Source organism: Dermacentor albipictus, chromosome 3 (assembly GCF_038994185.2).
Source record: "Dermacentor albipictus isolate Rhodes 1998 colony chromosome 3, USDA_Dalb.pri_finalv2, whole genome shotgun sequence".
Classification (NCBI taxonomy): Eukaryota; Metazoa; Arthropoda; class Arachnida; order Ixodida; family Ixodidae; genus Dermacentor; species Dermacentor albipictus.
In genome coordinates, this window is record NC_091823.1 from 5,240,834 (window position 1) to 5,261,867 (window position 21,034).

The 21,034-nt window shown below is 48.7% G+C and overlaps 1 protein-coding gene across 1 annotated transcript in view; it reads left to right on the top strand.

Annotated features, from left to right (window-relative positions):
• DUBAI (Deubiquitinating apoptotic inhibitor) overlaps positions 1 to 21,034 on the top strand; it is a 96,517-nt gene that overhangs the window by 21,552 nt on the left and 53,931 nt on the right. Inside the window, exon 6 of the mRNA XM_065454334.1 lies at positions 1,816 to 1,926. Within this exon, the coding sequence (XP_065310406.1) occupies positions 1,816 to 1,926 (111 nt within the window). The remainder of the gene's footprint in view (positions 1 to 1,815; positions 1,927 to 21,034) is intronic.

Below are 21,034 nucleotides of genomic sequence, written 5' to 3' on the forward strand. Positions count from 1 at the left end.
ACATTTTGTGGCATAAAATCGATGCAGATGTTTCTGAAACATCCCAACAGTTCTTCTATCGTTTTAGGTGACTTTACTTGCACCTGCCTCTGAAGTTCCTTGGTTAAGCCATGAACAATCAGTGACACTACTGCGGACTCCGGTAGTTCTGCGTTTGCCATGTGAAGAAGCCGCCTTTTCTCGTAAAAATATTCTAGTGGCTTTCCTGTGCTATATTTATAAAAAGTAGCTCAGTACCACCTTTCAACCGGGTTTTCATCAAAAGCTTCCAAAAAGCTTGTTCTCCACTGCTTCCATGTATCCATCATATGTCCAGCGAAATGGATGTCATACCACTTCTTGGCAAGTCCGCTGAGAGACTTACGCGTGTTCCTGATGCGATCGCCGGGTTCCTCCCAGGAGTTCTCCTCACATGCTTGTTCGTAGAACTGGACCCAAGTCGCTGGGCTTCAGCTCTCTCCATCAAAGAAGTCGGGCTTTACCATCTGCTTGTTTTGTCATTGTTGGGCTTGAATAACAGTCAGAAGATTTTCCATGAGTTGCTGCTGTCGCTTGGCGTGGTGCTGCTGCAGGCGAAGCATTTCTAGCAGGCACAAGTCCATAAAAGAATCGGTCTTGCTCGGTGCAGTTCTTGCTGTCAGCTGCACCAGCGGCGTCATGATGTGTTCTTGAAATTCGGAGTGCTTCATTCTCATCTTCACTGATGCTTGAACACCAATCTTCTGCAGCGTCTTCCCAGCCTTTTGGGCGACGAACTCGCGAAGCTTGGGAGTCGTGATGCTTTCGGGCAAATCATACTTGACATCTTCATCCACTTCACACATTAAAAAATATGACTGATGTTGCACGTCTCTGGCTATACTCAGCATTATCCACATAATTGAGGCTTCTATCCTGTCGTAGACTGCACCAACGTAACATTCCACGACAAGCATGCACAGAACCAAAGCACAATCGCTTTATTCTTCTTCTTCTTCTTCTACCCCTCGTTCCCACCAGATCTGTCCTTTGTCACCTCGGCCCACTACACTATTTTTGCAGCCAACCACTGCACACGCCTTCCCTCTACAGTTTCACATTTTGCAGCATGAATGGAGCACAACACATTAGAGAACAGCCAGTTTCATTTCCAACAGCTGATCACACAGTAGCAGGGCAGAAGCAGTAATGGCTCCATACTTGTGTGCTTTCACTGAGGCAACGTGCAGCTCGCCGCTGCAAGCACCATCTCATTCTTTGAGATCAAACTGCTCTGCGAAAAGGGTCTGTATCTTGCTTCACATATTCAACTGCTTCACACTTGCAAATGGAACTTGTTATTTCGTACATGTATCTGCACACTTTAAATTTTGCCACTGGGATTTAACTGCTATTGAGCATCTATAGAAGCTACCATGCTTTCAATTCCTCTGGTAGTACCTAAAGTGAAATGTTTCCCAAATTACCACAGTGAAACACTGAATATTCTTATACAACGTGTAAAACCTTAACATCAAAAGAAAGCGCAAGCACTGTTGCATAAAGCTACTATAACCATCAGAAATTCCATGGCAGTTCGACTCAAGATGATGCACATGATCACGCTGAAGCAAACGCTCTGGCATGTGATTCAACTTTACATGTCATTCAGATGCTGGTAGCAGAAGGCACCACAGTATGTCCTTCCGCCCAGTAGCCAATTTATGTATTTATTTATTTCAAATAGTGCTAGTTCCAACACTAAGGGGTCATAGCAGAGTTTGTGATTGATAGGTATGTAGCCTTGGCTTGCCAGCTTTCAGAGTTTGAATACCATCATCAATCTTCTCTCTGCAGTCTCTGTGGACTTTGTCTGAAGCTGCGCTGCACAAGACACTTGATGTGGTCTCCGCCATCCTTACCAGCAGTGAGGACACGTTCTCACCTCCTTTGGCATCAGTTGTGGAGGTAAGCTTTTGGTGGTCTGCTTACAGCCATTCAGCCAGACTGTGTTGGTAGGGTTGATGGTATTTTTGTCTGTATGGTGTTACATGTGTTAGTAGTTGCATAGTTAAGGTGCGATCACATGCACATGATTTTCTAGCAATGGCGACGAGCAACAGGCTTTTCTGTCACGGAGGGCAATGCTTCGTTGTCGCTCATCAAATTGTTGGCTTTTGACCAGCCAGAAGATTTCGCTTGTCGCAAGGGAGTCCGGTTGTTGACTTCTGCCAGCGACAGTGTGATTGCACAACAAGGCACTAACAAGTCCGCCTGCTTTGATCTGAATTCACTCTTGCTCTTCCTCTCTGCCATGAAAGCAGGAAATAAATAGTAAAATCAGCCATCACTTTGTCTCATCTCATGCTGAGGACAAGTTGTTGGTGCTGTTGTTATTATTCAGGTAAGTTTTTTTTTTTTACGATGTCAGGCCTGTAATGTTACCGAGAGCCGCAAAAGTGTTTTGAGTTTAGCTCTACAGATGGCACCACAACATTTCACACTGGCAGCATAAAACTGATTTCCACTGGCAATTACAGCATATTAAAGCTACATCTAATACACCTTGGCCAGAACATTGGCCTTGTACGTTTCTTTACAGGTGCATGATTGTATCCATTCCGACAACGTGAATTTTTTGCTACTCTCTTTTTCACAATGTCACATCCATGTGGTTGCTCCACGCTGCAATGTGACAGAGTCTGCCTGCTGTGTTGTTTGAATATCGCATGCATGTGGTTGTCGCTTTGAGGACAGAAAAGGTTTCAGCTTGCACTTGTCCCCTCTTTGCCTCTGTCTCTGTTCTGTTACCACAGACTGCAGGAGATTTATCAGTTTTTTGGAGGTGGTAAATTGCCTGCACACTGCCCTTGGTTCACAGCACTCATTGCTTGCACCTAGCACAAGGAAGCCAAATGTGGGTGTAGGGGAAAGCAAAACAAACAAGTGAGAATGAATGTGCTACCACATACAGTGTATGGTTTGCTCTACTGATTACTTTGCTCACTCAGTTCATTGTCTCGTGCTTCCCGCATGCCGACTGTGCACACACGCCTTCCATGTTCTCCCCCGCCCGCCACAGCGTTGCCTACCGTACTGTGTCTACGACTCTACACTGCCTGGCGTCGGCCCACCCTCACAGATCCCCTCCCCCCCCCCCCTTTTATCCTGTGAAGAGGGCTTCCAAGGCACACCATAAGGGCTCAGCTGGTCTGCATTAGCGAGGCCATTCTGTTTCGCTCTAGCAGGGTCTCTGAGTCTGTAGGTATTGCGTCCAATGTGTGCAGTCACTTTAAATTGCCCTGTGCATCGAGGGGCAAACTTGGCTGTGAATCCAATGGCTGCCTTACTTAGCGGATGTGTGTGTTGGAGAACTAAGTCTCCAACCTGGAAACTAGCTGGAGTGCACTTTTTGTTGTAATACTGTGCCTAGCTGGCTTTTTCCAAAGTTTGGTGGTCCTGTGCAAAGGCCCAGGCATCTCGAAGGGACACATCAAGTTTAGGAGCTAGGGCATCAGGCGCAGAAGGGGGCACCTCGGTGCCAGCTGCCTGATTGTGGTGGCTCCTCGGGTTCTGTAGTTCCCGCCCATAGCACAAGAAGGCAGGCGTAAAGCCAGTAACTACACTTTGAGACGTGCGCATTGCAAATGCCACTTCAGGCAGCCTTTTGTCCCAGTCCCTGTGGGAAGTGCAGTAGCCCACCAGGCATTGTTTAACTGTTGCATTATGGCGTTCTGCAGTTTGCCCTGCTGGTCTGTATGGGACTGTGTGGCTCTCCTTGATTCCCCAGGGCTGGAGAATGCCTTTCCACAGTTTGCTTATGAATGGTTTGCCATTGTCGCTAGAGATGGCGCTAGGCACACTATGCCGGCAAGAAAAATTCATCATTTTATCGATGATCGATTTGGACGAAGCTGCACGTAATGGGAAAAGCTCCATAAACTTCGTGAACTTGTCCAGCACCACCAGGATGTACTTGTGGCATCGAGGGGTTGTGGGCAGTGGCCCAATAAGGTCCACACTTAGCTGCTGCATTGGGTGGGTGGCCCATGAACTGTTCATCAGTCCTTTTGGTTTTTGCTGGTGAGGAGGTTTGAAAGCCTGGCACTGCAGGCAGCTGCGGATGTAACGGGAAATACCGGAGTGGATACCGAGCCATGTGAACCGGCTCTTCACACGTTTCCAAGTTTTAAAAAAGCCTAAATGCCCCCGTAGGGGGTGGTCATGCTCCATTTTCAGTGCCATGTCTCGTAAATGTTAGGGAAGGCAAGCTACATCGCGTTCACCGACCATGTACATAAGGATACCATTGTTCGAGATTTCGCTGTCATCAGCTAGGTACTGTATCCTCTTGGACTCTTTAGCGTCACCAGATAGCAGCCCATACTAAGTATTGCAGCAGCTGTAGCAGCAGTGGATCCTTGGGTTGTTCCAACTGGAATTTTGCAGTGTCAGTGAGTGGGGACACATCAGTCACGTCAACAGGGGCTGCTAGTTCAAAACGAATGGTCTGTTGTGGCTCTTGCACTTCGATTGGAAACCAGTCCTCCGCCAAACAAGGCTGAGCAGATGCGGCAGCAGGGATGGGGCACCTGCTTAGTGCATCCGCTGGGATGTTGGCCCGTCCTTTACGAAGCCTTACGGTACACTTGAACCCTTGTAATCTCAACACCCAACGTCACACTCTGCAAGACGTCTGCTCAGTTGTAAACATCCAAGCCAATGATGCGTGGTCACAATGCTCCTCAAATGATGTGAATTTCACATACGGTCGGAATTTATCGACAGCTGACACCACAGCGATGCATTTCCATTCTTGGACAGTATAGTTATTTTCAGCAGTGCTGAGGTTCCTGCTTATAAATGACACAGGCCTGAGTTCATCTTCTAGTTCCTGCAACAACACTGCCAATATGCCAATGCCACTTGCATCCGTTTCAATCACAAAGGGCCTGTTCAGGTCAGGCAATACCACAGCCTCCTCTCCTGCCAGTGTTAGCCTCAGAGCCTCGAATCCTGTCTGTGGCTCGGCACCCCAAACCCAATGGGCTTTTTTCTTGAGGAGAGCTGTCAGGGGTCTGACTTTGTCAGAAAACCAGGGGATAAAATTTCTGTAGTTTCCCACAAGGCCCAAGAACATTTGTAGCTCCTTGACTGTTTTAATGCATGGGAACTCTGCAACCACTCGCACCTTGTCCGGGTCAGGTTGACATTTGCCTGGAGAGATTACACGTCCAAGGAACTTTTCTGCCTGTTCACAGCACGTAACTTTGCTGCGATCGATTGTCAGACCTGCAGAGCCAATTCTTCAAAGTACTTCATCGATATGTTGTAGATGGTCCTTAAAAGTTTCTGAATAAATGAGCACATCAGCAAGAAATGCCATGCAGTAGTTGTGTTTTATCAGAGTGTCTATCAACCGGGAAAACCGGGAATTCTCAGGGATATTGAGTAGTCTGAAAAAACTCAAGGAATACTCGGGGAGTTTGTGCTTCCATCAGTGAAAATTAGCTGTAATTTTACTGAAAGGGAACGAAAGTTGCGGTAATACTGGCTCGAGTAACAGACAGGAATGGTAACGAATCGTCTTTGACGTCCCATCGTCGGCTGGAGGAATTGCCAGTGTACAGTGAATGACCAACTTTTCGGACGGCTTCGCGGTACCACCACATACTCATAGAGTCAGTGTATCAGAACGTCTGAAATTTCGGATGCAAGAACCCTTCAGCCGTTCAAATTTCCTGAGTTTTTCGCCGGGACAGCCGGTCCGAAGCGGCATTATTCAAAGCCACCACCGTGGGCGTTTTGATTACCTCGCCACTTCGAACCAGTGCTCTCGCACACAGATCCTGCGGCAACGCTAGACCTAGCTGCTTCGATGTTTGCTATTAAGCTTCTTGCTGTCGGGTGCAGTGTTTTTCATTGAAATAATTCGCCGCTGTCAGCAATGGCACCGACTCCGCATTTGTGGTCCTCGCGATTGGCTTCGAAGCTAGAAAAAAACGGTGCCTTGCATAATGTCAGTTCCCGAAAGTCAGCTTCGCCTCTGTACAGAAATATTACTTCATGAGGCACGCGCAAAAGTATTGCAGTGAAGCATAACAAGTGTGTGAAGGGCTATTGCCATGAGACACAGTGTCTATAATTACACGCGTGCACCCGGTATCTACTGTCACAGTCCGAGCACCGATATGACTAATACGTGTACTGACAGGCCTTCAGAGTTTTTTTAAATGTGCCTGTGGCAGTTTGAGTTCCTTAAGGGCAGTAAAAGACATGCACTCTTTTCCAACTGGCCCATTTTTCGGATGTTTTCTCGGCCCCTAGGGAGTTCGAGAAATCGGACGTTGACTTTACAACTTACCAAAAAGATGCTTCACGTGGGGCAAACGAGTGGCGGAAGGAGGAAGAGAACAGAAAGGGCCTACGCATTGAGGAATGAACAGGAAAGGAAGCCTGCTGCTGCCATTTTGAAGGAGCTAGAGCTCAAAAAACAAAGTGTTGGCTGATGCCGAGATGCAGGTGTTCCTCACCCAACCCAAGATAAACTCTTTAAAGCAGTGAAACACAACGCTAAGGCATCGTGCGCAGGCTGAGAGTATGTCAGGACAGTTGAGGTTGGCTTGCAAGCTGTTGAGAGACAATATCAATTGTGACAAAGTTCGGGCGTCATACTACTGAGCTTGCCATCACTTGGTAGAAATAGCTCATATTCGAAAATATTTGCTTCTTTATGCATTTCCTTTTTATTCGTATTTGAGCAGGTTAGACTCGATTTGCAATTTTTTTCGAAGACATGTTATTTGCTGTGCATTTTACTAACCCTTCCCTTCTATTCTCTTTTTGAATAAAATAAACACTACTCCTTAGTATTAAACTGGGTCAAGTCGTTTCTTTTAAAAAAAAATTTTCACACGCCTACTAGAGAGTGACAGCATCGGGCGACAATGTGTCAGCCCGTCTTGACATAAAACATAGTTCTGCGTCTCTCAGGGAATTTTGCAAAGGCACTCAGGGAAAATCTGGAATTTCAACTTGGTAGACACCTTGTTTATGCCTTCTAACATTTTGTCCATGAGAGACTGAAATGTTGCCGGCCCACCTGCTATCCCAAATGGCATTTGCTTAAATTGAAACACTCGTCTATGGCACAGAAATGCAGTTTTTGGTACATCTTCGGGAGCAACTGACACTTGAAAGAAGCCCTGAGCAAGGTCGAGGCTTGTGAACCACCTAGCCTGGCCGAGCTGAGCCAGTATCCCCTCTGTGCTGGGCAGGGGATCTACTGGCACAGTTGTGATTGTATTTAAATGTCTGTGGTTGACCGCAAGGCGATGTCCTCCAGTTTTCTTCCTTGCTAATACAGGGGCACTGGCCCAGGAACTGGAGCAGGGCTCAATGAGGTCTTGGTCCAGCAAATCTTAGATACACCCATCAAGAATTTCTCTCTTTTGGCTGGTAACCGGGCGTAGCTTGCATCTAACTGGTGGGTGGCTGCCTGTGTCTATTTTGTGAACCACCAGGAATGTGCAACCTGGCAGAGTGGTGAAAATATGGTTACGGTCTGCAAGGTTGTTATTAAGTTTCTGCTTCTGCTCCTCCCGAAGGTTCTCTAGACTACACTCGCCACTCTCAGTGGTATTGTGGTATACATCCTGCACATCTGCAAAAAGTGCCTGTAGAGAGCTAGCCACATTTTCATCAGGCTCTTGACCTTGCTTATCGCATTGCAATGCTATCTTACAAACTGACAGGGGTCGGTGTCCAGCATCTGACGCACATGGCCGCTTCGGTGCCTTTTTAAATTTGAGGAGCCCATATGGGTCAGAGTGCAGTGACCATCTGCCAAGGCCCATGTGGAGAGAAATACCTGCCACCTCAAGAAAATCCCACCCAAGGACAGCATCGTGACACAGCTCTGGCAAAAGAAGAAAACGCTGCTTCCTGGACCCTCCTTGCCAACGAATACAACAGCGAACCGATTGTGTAGTTTGTGACCAGCCCTGAGCAAACCTCAGGGTTCGTGCTTCTTCCCTGAAGGTGGCTCCCATGCACTTGGCCGCTGTGATGGCACGGCTACCTATTAAGCTCACGCTTGCTCCAGTGTCCATGAGTGCATAAAGGACACTGTTACCAATCAACAGTTCAACCAGTGGTTCTTTATTTCCGGCTGTTGCGAGCACTTGCAGGGACGTCGCGTAACCGTTGGCCGGAGAAGCCGCTATGCTCGTCCATTTCCCGGGCAATCTGCTTGTAGGTGTCTTGGGGAATTGGAGTGAACACAGCGGGATTGGCTGCGTGGTCTAACAGTAGCGCATTGACGTGCAATGTGGCCAAAACTGCCACACCGCCGGCACTTGATACTGCAGTTTGGCGACTCGAACAGTGGGATACCTTGTGTCGCTTGAAACCCGAAGTTCTGAGGTGCTCTCCCGAGTTGTTGTGGTGCCGAAGTGCCCAAGTGTTCGGCGCGCAAGCGAACAACACAGGTGAGGGGTTCCACCCCGGGGCTCCAGCGTGAAGTGTCGTTGACTACGGACATTCAGAAGCCGAAACTGCTGCAGGCTGCAGCTGCCACTGTCGTTGCTGGGCCGGGAGGGTTTGGTTGGGCGTTGCAGTGATGTGCGGAGGTGAATAAACGAAGGCCAAACCAGCTGCTGCTTGTGCAATACGCGGTAGTGGCAGTGGCTCGTAGTGCAGACGATGCGAAGCTCATTCCATGATAGGGCCAGTCGCCTTCGCCATTTCTTGCAGGTTTGTGAAGCTCATGCTGGCTGTTAGGTCTTCAAATGTCGGATGCATTTGTCTCTGCACGTGTTCCACCTTTTCGGCATTTAAAAGGCTCCGCTATACGGTCATACTATTCGGCAATGACGTGAATGAACTGCTTGAGGTTTTCTGCCGGATGCTGAGTGCACTGATCTAGCTCTGCTTTTAGTTTAAACTTGTAGTCAACGAGGATAAACTCCGCCGTAAATTCAGATGCAAATTACTGGCAGTCGGGGTGCACACCTGAGGAGCGCCACCATTGTTTGGTTGACCCCTCCAACGCTGATGGAAGCAAGTGCAAACGGTGGTCAGTGGGGATCCCCACAATAGTATCGCAGTACTCCAAGTACTTCTCCAGACAGTCTTGCAATGAGTGTTGGTCCTGGTAGCCACTGAATTTTGGCAGTGAGACAGGCGCACTTTTGATGTTGAGCGCTGGCCTCGCGCCGGTTGTCTCGTCGAGCTTAGCCATGCCAGTTGTCTTGTCAGGCCTAACCATGTAGTTGAGCGGCGTGGTGCACAGAATTTGAGCTATATCAGCTGTGAGTCTTTCCCTTTTCATTGTGATATCGGAGGTCGAAGCCAACAGTCCTTGGACGATCTAAGAAGGCAGGAGAGGCTGCACAACTGGCTGGGTTGCACTAGACAATTCTTAATCCTCCATGTTAGGTCCGGTCGGACGAGCCCCCATTTGTCAGGGACGTTCTTTATTTCGGGAAATTTTCGGTGCACGCACACACACGCAGTCTGCGTTCCGTCCCGCTGCACCGCACTCGGCTTGCTTCGCCGATTACTTCACTCACTCAGTTCATTGTCACATGCTCCCCGCGTGCCGACTGTGCACACACACCTTCCATGTTCTCCACCACCCACCACACACCATTGCCTACAGTCCTGTGCCTCTTACTTTACACAGTTGCCTACCGTCTCGTGCCTGCGACTCTACGCCACTTGGCGGCGGCTTGGTACCCTCACAACTTGCACTCACTTTTTATCTGGTGGCAGCTTGTTAACTGAGCCAGACGCCACACTGGGCCGCATTCCCCACTTATCTTCCCCCTTCTATCTATCACGGCTCCCGCACAGTTATTCAGATGCTTGCTGTCACCTTATCATGGCCTCACGCAGCAGTGATGAGCTGGGAATCATTTTCTTTCACCTCTAATTTAGGATTGCTGTCAGTGACACATCAATGTGGTCACAGCGTCACCTTGGGCTAGATGACCAGCACTCTTGAGCAGGTGTAATCAGCCCCCGTGCTTAGCCAAAAAGAAGCCAGCATGCGAGCCCTCAGAATTTCAGTGAGATTGCAGCTTGATAAGGCTAAGGATGGCAATGTGGGCTTGTCGGCACATCTTGATGCAGGGAAACATTACGATTCATTACAATGCAGAAAGTAGCATCGTTGGCTTTTTGGGTGTCTGAAAACAGTTACTAACAGTATTTTGGAAATACGCCATATGGTCTATGCACAACCAGAGGGCTTCTATTTTTGTGATTTTGCTTATCTCAAAACGCCATTTATCTCAAAGTTTCTTCCAGTTTTTGCAGCTTCAGGTCAATGAGTGTTAACTTGAAATATGGGCTTGACATCGAAAAAAAAATATTAGTGCCAATTTTCATTGTTTGAATGAATGCAGTCGTTTGTAATGATTGTACAAAAATATTAAGCACGCCACAAAGCCAATGTAGATAGTACTCTCTTGTTAAAAAGGGTTTTAACCAGAGGGTACTACTAAGGTCGTCAACACTAAACATGAATTTTATGCTGCCAGCGATAAATGCTGTGGCACCTAGCTGGCTAGCTAACTAGATATGGGACCTGGTGAGAGGGCGTAGTATATTAAATCCATCTTCCCTTTGGCAAATACTTTGTGGGGCAGACAGGTCGCTGCGAGAAATAGAAGCTCGGAGAATACAACAACGTAAAAAATGGTTGTGACAGTTGTCTAGTGTTGCACTACAGCATGTGTAGATGTCATCAGCTCTTCTATAGCTGTGCCGTCCTAACGGAAAGAAAATAAAGACACACTAACTAGACTGATAGTTCAATGAGCAAAAATTGGTCATCTCAGTCCTCAGTTTGTGAGCATCTTTTCCCTTTAATGTTAATTAAACTTCTTTAATGTTAATTGCATCTAGACACTAGTGCCTCATTTGTGTGTCTGTATGTACTTGTACCTGTTTCAAATAAAACTATTTGTTGAAATTTGTGCACATGTTGTACACTCCTGTCCATGTCTTTTGTGCTTGTCTTGCAATGTGCTGTTTCAACAAGGCCAAATTTCTACCCTTCTCTAGGAACACTTTTGTGACTCCATGGCCTCCGAGATAGTGTGCACACGGCTGATCTGGGAGACATTATACTCGGTGTGAGATGAGACAAAGCAAAGGTTCATTTTATCATTTATATCCTGTCACGGAGGAAAGCAAGTGGCAGCATCAATTTTATATAGAAAAGCGGGCTCACTGGTTGCTATCATCTTGTTACGCAATCATGCGGTAATGGGCGGGCCACTGGGCAGACATTCTGGCATCAAGCAAGATTTCTGCAAGCAACTAAAAATGCCATATCCATGTGATATCTTGGAATGCTGTCAGCTGTGTATTCGCTCGGTTCCTCGCCGTGCTGTCTCGTTTTATGCAAAAAAAGAGTAGCGCCGGCTGTTGGGCACCATATTACCTGACGGCAGTAAAGTGTGCTGATGACATAAGCAGCATCAAACCTTCTCACTCATGCCAAGTAATATGAATTGCACGAGAAATTCGGACCCTTCAGATGTGATTTTCCATTAAAGAGCCCCTCACCAGGTCTGGCTATTTTGAGCTGAATAGCGCAGAGCATACAATGCACGATAGCGATCGTGTCTGCAAAGTATTATGTTGCTACATACCGCGGAAATATCTGAATTTTCAAACCGAACACTGTTTTCCCTTCTCCTCTCGGCCGCCACCCTCCAAGCTGGAAGATGACATACACATACCAGTGCGCCTACGTACATGTGTTCGCGCTGTGATTTTGCTCGTAACAATTGTCAGTAATGCCCACCATTCGCCATAAAGACGCATAAGCCCGCAAAAGATAAATGAAATAAGGTGTATATCACATGTACGCCTGTGAGAGACACCTCTCCTTTACTTGGCAAACAATTAACTATGTCAAATGGACTCACAAATGCAAGAAGTGCAGAAAGAATACTGCCAAGAACAACTAAAGAAGCGAAAATGTAAAATAAAGATTTCTGGTAGCGTTTTTTTTTAATTAGCTCTGGAAGAATTATAGAGAAATATATATTTGCGGAACAATCACAATTCTTTTGGATCCCTCGTTTAATTCTCTACCAAGTTCAGTGCCAAAACTGACTTGTATTGTTATTTGGGAAGTTGCGTAACGATGTGTGGCTGCCAGTCCCGTACAACCGCTTAGAGCGCAGTACACTGCTGTTCTAGACCTAGTACGGCCCCCGTGAAAAGTTAGAAAAACACCCACATTAGCACAGCAGACAAGTGACTATGTCAGGCGACTCCACTGATAACTGCAGAAGTGTCATTCAAAACACACGGAATGATTCTCGCCTTCTGGCGGTGTCTTCTGTACTTCCTTTTTAAATAAACAGATCATCATCATCATCAACCTATATTTATGTCCACTGCAGGACAAAGGCCTCTCCCTGCCATCTCCAATTACCCCTGTCCTGCACCAACCAATCCCAACTAGCGACCGCGAATATCCTAATTTCATTGCCCCACTTAGTCTTCTGCCGTCCTCGACTGTGCTTCCATTCTCTTGTTACCCATTCTGTAACCCTAATGGTCCTACGGTTATCTAACCGGCGCCTGCCCTGCCCTGCATGACCTGCCCAGCTCCATTTTTTTCTTTTAATGTGAATTAGAATATTGGCTATACCCGTTTACTCCCCGATTCCAAAGCACTCTCTTTCTGTCTCAACGTTATGCCTAACATTCTTTGTTTCATCACTCTTTGCACGGTCATAAACTTGTTCTCACGCTTCTTTGTCAGTCCCCAAGTCTCTGCCTCATATGTCGGCACTGGTAAAATGTACTATTTGTACACCTTCCTTCTCAATGATAATGGTAAGCTTCCAGTCAGGAGCTGACAATGTCTGTATGTGATCCAACACATTTTTATTCTTCTATGAATTTCCTTCTTATGATCAGGCTTCCCTGTGATTAATTGACCTAGGTAAACAAACGTACTTCTTCACAGATTCTAGCGGCTGACTGGCGATCCTGAACTCTTGTTCCTTTGCCTGGGTACTCATCATTCTCTGTCTTCTGCATATTAATCTTCAACCCCTCTTACATTCTCTCTGTTAAGGTCCTCAATCTTTTGTTGTAACTTGGCTGCATTGTTGCTGAGTAGAACAATGTCATCGTCAAATCGAAGGTTACTGAGATATTCACCGTCGATCCTGTGGGGGTGCGCGACTCACGCGTCCACCGATTTTTCCCGCATAGCTTCCGTCTCCTGCAGTGCGGCTTTGCCACGTGGCCTGGGACCCGCGGCGGTCGGTGTGGTTGAAGCGCAGTACGAGAGATGGCGCAAGTGTTGCGCTGCTACCGCCGCCTCGTGGCAGGGTTACTTGTGGGCGCAGGGAAGAACACTCTTCCTCTTTGGTTCGGGAACGCCAAGCAGCGCGGACGTGCCGCGCGTGCGCCTATCCATGCTCCTGCGAGACCGTCTCGCATGGCCTCCTTCGAACGCGCCACCGTTCGCGTGACCGTACGCACGAACGACCAGGCGTTGGGATCCAGCATGGGGCAAACATATTCGCTCGCTATCCGGTCGCGGTGAGTCCGATTTCCGCGATATGTCGCGCTCCTATCGGCATTTTTTGTGGATAGCAACTCGGCATGCAGTCATTGATCTATGAAAGGTGCAATAAATGCCCTTGTGATTGTTTCCATTACTGTGTTGTCGTTCCTTTGTCCCAAGAGCACGGACGGGAGAATCCCACATCTGGCTACCCAACGGGGACCTCTTCGGGCATCGGACGATAGTTTTAACAGTTTTGCTTCGTTCGAGACCTTTGTTTGAACTGTAGGGCTAGCGTGGATTTTGAGTGCTAGCGTTGGCGGCGTGCTTTCTTGAGCGAGGCGACGGTGGCTGTAGTGTGTTTGAACTTGTCAACATGCTAAACCTTTTCGCAAGTTTCCTTTTCAAATAATCATATGCCAAACTCTAGGGTTGGCTTAGGTTCGAGGATGTTAAAGGGGTGGAGATATGAAAATTTTCGTTCCATGCGTTCTTCAATTCAAGCGTTGCGTACTGCTTCAGGAAGCTCGATACACATCGTGGAATTCATATATACCCGATAAATAATTTAATAATAGCATTATTATACCGAGCGATTTCGGTTTCTGGGCTCCGGGTGATGCTATGACGTCATAGGAGAGGAAATGCAACATGGCTTGGTCACGTGGGTCACAAAAAACGGTGACGCAAAACTATGCTGCGTCGTCTGCTCGCGCATACGCGTGCTCTGCCAGCAGAGGTAAACAACTGACGATTCGAAGTGCATGTCGCGATTATTATAATTATTGCGAAGAGCGACAACAGCGGTAAGAAAATATTGCGGCCTGTGAGAGTCGGTGATTCATTCCGAAGCGCCGTAAGCTTTAGCTTTGAAGTGAACCGGAAAAGGCCTAGCGATGATATCGGCGGCGCCGAACTTCAGAGGCGGTGAGGCTGCCGTCGGTGCCAGAATGACCACTCCTCGGTAGCTGATTGGCGGCTTCGCCGTACGGCTGCCACACAAATGGGTCCCGAGCCCGTCCTCCCTACGGCAAGGAAATCTCGCCGTTCGCGAGCAAAACCGCCATCGCACGGGGGCCCGCGAACGGCAAACGGCGAGTTTCCGTGCCGGTAACGTGGACATTGAGAAAGGCCAAGCGAACGAGAGACCGCTCCAAGTTTCTGAACTATGCGACTGTGCGAGGAGAGAAGCGGCCAACACGAACGCCGCATATCCTGGTCCCTTTCAGAGTCGGCCAGCTAGTGTTACACTTAGGCCCGTCCACACGGCAACTCGCCGCACGCAATTTGCTGTTCGCGGGCCGCCGTGCGGCGTTCGTGTTGTCCACTTCTCTCCCCCTGTGTCCGGGTGTGCACGCCTAAACTCTTCTTTGCATTAAGAAAGGATTTCTATATGCATGTAGCTCGGTCATAGTGGAGGCTATGCTTGGTCGCTCGGCTCAGCAGGCTCCGCAGTCGACATTTCATCGCTACTCATCATACGTCACGTTTTTGTGCTAGTGTGCTATGACGTAAATATTTTCGTTCCTCCGCTGTGACGTCATAACTGCCGCGCTAGCGATCGGTTTTGACCACGAAAAGGAGCGTTTAATGACTTTTTGGAGCTGAATTAAAATTATTTTGAAATGTTTGCAGCGTCCAATACCTCGTTGTGGGTGTCCTTGCATACGGAAGCAGCCTACAACATACTTTTTATAGCCTCAAAATTTGGTGTTCCAACCCCTTTAATGACATTCGTCGGTACGAGAGCCACGCGGTCTGCATCCTGGGAGAGCGAGGCATAGCGCCCGCGGAGCATATTGGCAGGCCTGAAGCGAGTGAGTAGGGAAGCCTCGTGGGTGGTCCGAATTTCTTATGTAAATTGCTCCTTCTATCGCTGACTCTGATGAAGTCGCGGCTCTGGGAGCCGGGTGGCCCCAGGCGCTCCGACACCGTCTGGGACCGTGGGCGCCGCCAACTCGGATGCTGTGTGCACCGGGCGGGGTAGCACCACATAACAGAGTTGACGTCTCCTCGCGGCTGCCTGTTTGGCGCCCATTTTGGGTGTTGTTTCTGGATGCCGGTTGTTGTCACGGTAGCGATCGACGCTTTAGGCCTAAGGCTTTACGAAGCTGCCTGTCGCACGTGGAGGGACACAACCTGGTAGACCTAGGCGTTGAGGTGTTGCACTTTGCTTCCCTCATTCTAGTTAGCCTCGCACGAATTGAGATTACTCGTTCGACTCAAGTAAGCGAGCTTCGTTCACGTGAACTTAGCATCTGAGTAGCCGCCCGATCTTTTGCTAGCCGAGTTGAACATCGTACCACGTGGGCGTTGCGCGTGCGGAATTCCTCTCCCTTGCACTACTTTAGTGTTTGCCGATTGCGATGAGTGTACGCAGCGTGATTGGAGTCACCCCTGGTTTGCTGTCTCCTGCACAACGTCTGCGCTGCTGCCCCGGACTACGATCATGCTGTGGCCGGTTCGGCGCAGAGACCTCGGCGGCCGCCTGTATCCAGCTCGCAACCCTCGGCGACGGAGAAAAGAGTAGGCGGTCACCGACAGCTGCTGCGGCTCTCGCCAGCAGGGCGCGAGCGACACTTGCTCGTGCCCACTACCAACGTTACTAGACTAGCTTCAGTTTTAAAACTCTGCGTCGCTGCGCGGAACCGCCACCCGCCCGCGCCTTCGTGGCGCTGCACTCGCGCCCGGCTTCACTTCCTCAACTTCCTCACTAGCCGGCTACGCAAGCGGGCCGGACTAAGCACGCGGTGCAGCGTTGGTGTAGTCTGTGGTTCGTTGTTGACAGCGAATTTCAGCAAGCATGTCATCCTGTAGCCTTCGCCGAGTTTCTTAAGAATATCAGCAGATGATGCCGACGTGCTGGGTACCTGGCTGCATAGGCCGCTATCGGAACGATGTCGACAGTTTGGCGCACCACTTTTCACGCGACAGCGTTAAGGAGCTCGTGTCGCAGAAAAGCCGGTGTCGGCGGCGTTGGCCGTGAGCGATAAATCCCAGCAGGCACTTCATGAATAAAAAACAACTTGCAAGATGGGCTGGGTGGGAATCGAACATGGGTCTCCGGAGTGTGAGACGGAGACACTACCACTGAGCCACGAGTTCGATGCTTCAAAGCTGTACAGAAGCGCCTCTAGTGAATGCGGTGTTGCCTTAGAAACGAGCTGTTTCTAAGGCTCAGGCGTGCGTCGCTTGCTCAGGCGCAAATTTCGTCGCCGCGCCGAACGCTGCGTTGCTCGACACTCACCGCGTCCGATGCAGGGCGCGTAGTCGCTGCGCCGTAGCCCATTGTCTTACACCCCTTGGCAGGTCGACGGGAACGCTGTCGCGTTCCACTCTTGAAGGCGAAGCTTAAGCGTCCTCCAATTTTTTTCTGTGCTCCCAGCAATGCGACGCGTCGCTCGGCGTGAAACAGAGCGATTCCTCGTGCCGACCGCGAACTTTCTGCGAAATCCACGGCACGTGCTCGAGCCACTGCTCCAGCGTTCGTCGTCGTCTTCTACAGCTGGCTGTGTGGCCGTTCATCATTCCTGCGTTGAATTTCACTTCACTTCTGTCGTCGTAATGGGGAGGCCGCGTTGACGGGGGTATGAGCCATTGCTTAAAGGAGTGTGAGCCACTCATGGTCTTACGTAACGGAAAGATTTAATTTTGAAGAAATTTAATTTTGAAGAATCGCAAGCGGCAAATCACAGGCGAAGGCTGCTAACCATGCCGCCGAGCAAACTCGAGACATCGAACGCAATCGACAACTGCGGACTGCGGGCATACATACCTTCAGTGACGTTGTTCTCTCTGTCGCAGCCGATTGTGTGTGTAACCTCATAACTGAGAAATACTTTAATGAACCCTCGGGATTAACCCAGTGATAAACACAGGGGCTGCACGTTTCAGCTTCGCTGATTAAGCATCTTGCCGGAATGAAAAATCCGACTTCTCTCTTTATTTTATTTATTTATTCATTTTTTTCTTTTCTTTTTTTGGGGGGGGGCTTGTGTGCACAAAGGCCGACCTCATCTTTCTTTTTGTAGCGCTTCTTTGGCAGGGTGAGAAGCTTCGGTGGGGTTGAAGATCATCCTACAATCACGCACTTCGGCCAGATATTCAGGCTCGTGAGCCTGAACTGCGCGAAATGTTAAGACGACAGGAAGAAACACACGACATTTAGAAACGCAGCTCCTGCGCTTCACTGTATGCGTTTCTTCCTTTCGTACAGTTTACCCTTCTTTCAGTAATAATGAACTGGCGCGATAAATCTTATTGCTGTAGGTGGATACCGCTTTCTTGTGGTATAACTAATTTGGGCAAGGGAGAACGCCAGCGAGCGTGAAACATGCGCAAACTGCCTGTCCGCACGAGTTCAAGGCTGTGCCGAGGCGTCTGCAGTGGAGCCCGATGGAACGGCGTTGCCAGCTGGCGGCTGTCTCAAAAGTGGCGACAGCGGCTGTAAGCGCGCGGGCGGGGAGTTTTACAACTGAAGCTAGTCTAGTAACGTTGCCCACTACTGCATCGCTGTTTCCGGAGTTCTGGCCTGGAATCGTGCCGTCGAGTCTGCAGAGCTGCTGCTGTGACCAGTGGACGCTAGCGGTGTACCCAAGGGCAATGTCGGCTTGCATGTTATGGACAGCGTGTGGACATCTCGTCGGCGCGGCCACTGTTGCATGTACTACCTTGTTCGCGAAGAACGCATTGATGTTGGACCGTGGTACATGTTTCGCCGAATATGTAGTGATTTAAGGTTGGGGGGATGTGGGGATGCACGACTCTCACGCGTCCCCTGATATGTCTCGCCGCGTGGCCTGGGGGCCCGCAGCGGTCGGTGTGGTTGAAGCGCAGTACGAGAGATGGCGCGAGTGTTGCGCTGCTAACGGTGCCTTGTGACAGGGTTACTTGTGGATGCCAAGCAGTGCAGACGTGCCGCGCGTGCGCCTATCCATGCTTCTGCGAGACCGTCTCGCGTGGCCTCCTTCGAACGCGCCACCGTTCGCGTGACCGTACGCACGAACGACCAGGCGTTGGGATCCAGCATGGGGCGAACATATTCGCTCGTTATCCGGTCGCGGCAAGTCCGACTTCCATGATTTGTCGCGCACCCATCGGCATTTTTTGTGGATAGCAACTCGGCTAGCAGTCATTGATCTATGAAAGGTGCAATAAATGCCCTTGTGATTGTTTGCATTACTCTGTTGTCGTTCCTTTGTCCCAGGAGCACAGACGGGAGAACCCCCACAATCCTTACTCCTAAGCCTTCCCAGTTTAATAGCTTGAATACTTCTTCCAAGCATGCAGTGAGTAGCATTGGAGAGATTGTGTCTCCCTGTCTGACCCCTTTCTTTATAGGTATCTTCCTGCTTTTCTTGTGTAGAATTAAGGCAGCTGTGGAATCTCTGCATATATTTTCCAAGATATTTACTTAACCGATCTGTACTTCTTGATTATGCAATGCCTCTGACTGCTGGTGTCTGTATTGAATGAAATGCCTTTTCGTAATCTATGAAAGCCATATAGAGAGGCTTATTGTACTCAGCAGATTTCTCGGTTACCTGATTAATGACATGGATGTGATCCATTGTAGAGAATCCCTTCCTGAAGCCAGCCTGTTCCCTTGGTTGACTAAAGTCAAGTGTTGCCCTTATTCTGTTGAAAATTATCTTGGTTAATATTTTATATAATACTGGGAGTAAGCTAATGGGCCTATAATTTTTCAATTTTTGATCCAAAAATATTTTCATAAACAACGGTTAAATTTGTCAATTTTCGCTTTTCCTTCCTGTTTGGCTGTTGCCTTGGCTTTCTCCCTTAGTAGATCGCTTAATTTTTCATCTCCTTGTGAGTCTTGTTTCCAGTTGCCAATTTTATGTGAAAAGTGCTGTACAATTAGGGAAATACCAGACGTAACAGGTGACAGTCATATTGCTTATGGGTTTAATGGTTATTGCAGGGTCTGATGATGGATGCTGTTTCACATTATTTTATTTCCCATCTTATCTAACCCATATCAAATCAAATCAGTTTATTATTGTTACATCGTATGTTAATTACAGCATATAATATATACATACGAGGGTATATGGTTCCGAGGATCTGCAAGCGTAGCAGTGAGCCGTCACTCGAGGAAATAGTGAAGCAATATCAAAAGTTAAACGCAACTGGTGTCTTTGGCCGCAAAACGTTCCACAAGCACATAGATCAGCTGACTGCAAACCAAATCCCTTTCCTGGTCCCTGGATCAGTCTAAACAATAAAGGTTGAACTTATGAAGCAAGACCGATGCACATTATCGTTGAATAGATGGTGACAATTGAACGCATCAAGAGTTAATCACGCAGGCACCGAATCGATGAGAAAACTGGCCCTCACACCCCAGAAGATGCCATAACTACCGCCTTCCTAAAAGAGGGAAAAATGCAGCAAAATCTTGACCACCGAATAGCTGCCAAGTCTCAAGATTGATTTGGCGGCGCTTTAGGAATTTGTGTGAGGAGTGGTGGCATGGGTGGAGACGAGGGGGAGGGTATGCCGTATTATTTGGGGGGGGGGGTGCAGGCCCCCCCTTGGGTACGTGCCTGGTGAAAGGCGTTCATCGAAAGTGGCACATAGGCTGCCCAGTGCATTTGTGGCACAGCCTGCTGAAGTGCTGGGTTGCTGCCCCTGAGGAATCCTTGTGATGAAAGTTCGGTTCCGCTCTGCATCGAAGAAATTTGCAGGGTTTTTGTTTAGTCATTGTAGGGTGGCACATTCTCAGTGGCATATACCTCATTATCCAAGTTGGCATGAAAGATATTCATAGAAGAGTGGTGCAAAGCCTACTGGCATACACCGAGTGTCCGAAGTTGGCATCAAATAGTCTTACTGAAGACCAGCACAGATTGAGTGGCAGCTACACAGTGCTGCAAGTTGACGTCAAAGAGTTTCTTCGAACAGCAGTGCCTACCAAGTCCCGCATCTACACTGACCCATGTCAGTGTGAAAGAGGTTCATTGAAGAGTGGCACGTAGGTACAGCTTGGCACATACTTCTGTGGAGAGAGTGACGGTGTAAGTGGATCGAGAACTCCAAGTGAGGTGAGGCAAGGCGTGGCTGACTGTAGTTGCCAGAGAAGAGGACCAGGTGGTGTGAGTGCGGCAACGAGAGAGGAAGAAAGACGCAGGTGGTGCGCGATGTATGTGGTGTTCACGAATGGACAGCATGTGGACTGCGTGGGGAAAGAGTCATAGAGTGCGGTAATAAAGTGAATGTTGTGACTAACGTGTTGACCTCTCGTCGTTCGTAACATCCTCATTGACACAAGTTGGTCTGGTGGTTGGTTGCGAACCCTGTTACCTCAGTGCAGCAGCCTGATGCGCTTGTCGCAGTGCCGATGTGCTAACGCATCAACGACAACGAAGCCTGTGAAGGCGCGAACAGAGCAAGCACTTCAACGTTGAAAAAATAAAGCAGTTGGTTCGCGCATTTCAACATTGCAGCATCTTTTTCCTGCACCACCACAGTGGGGACTCCGGGCCATGGAACACAACATTCTAGAAGTTT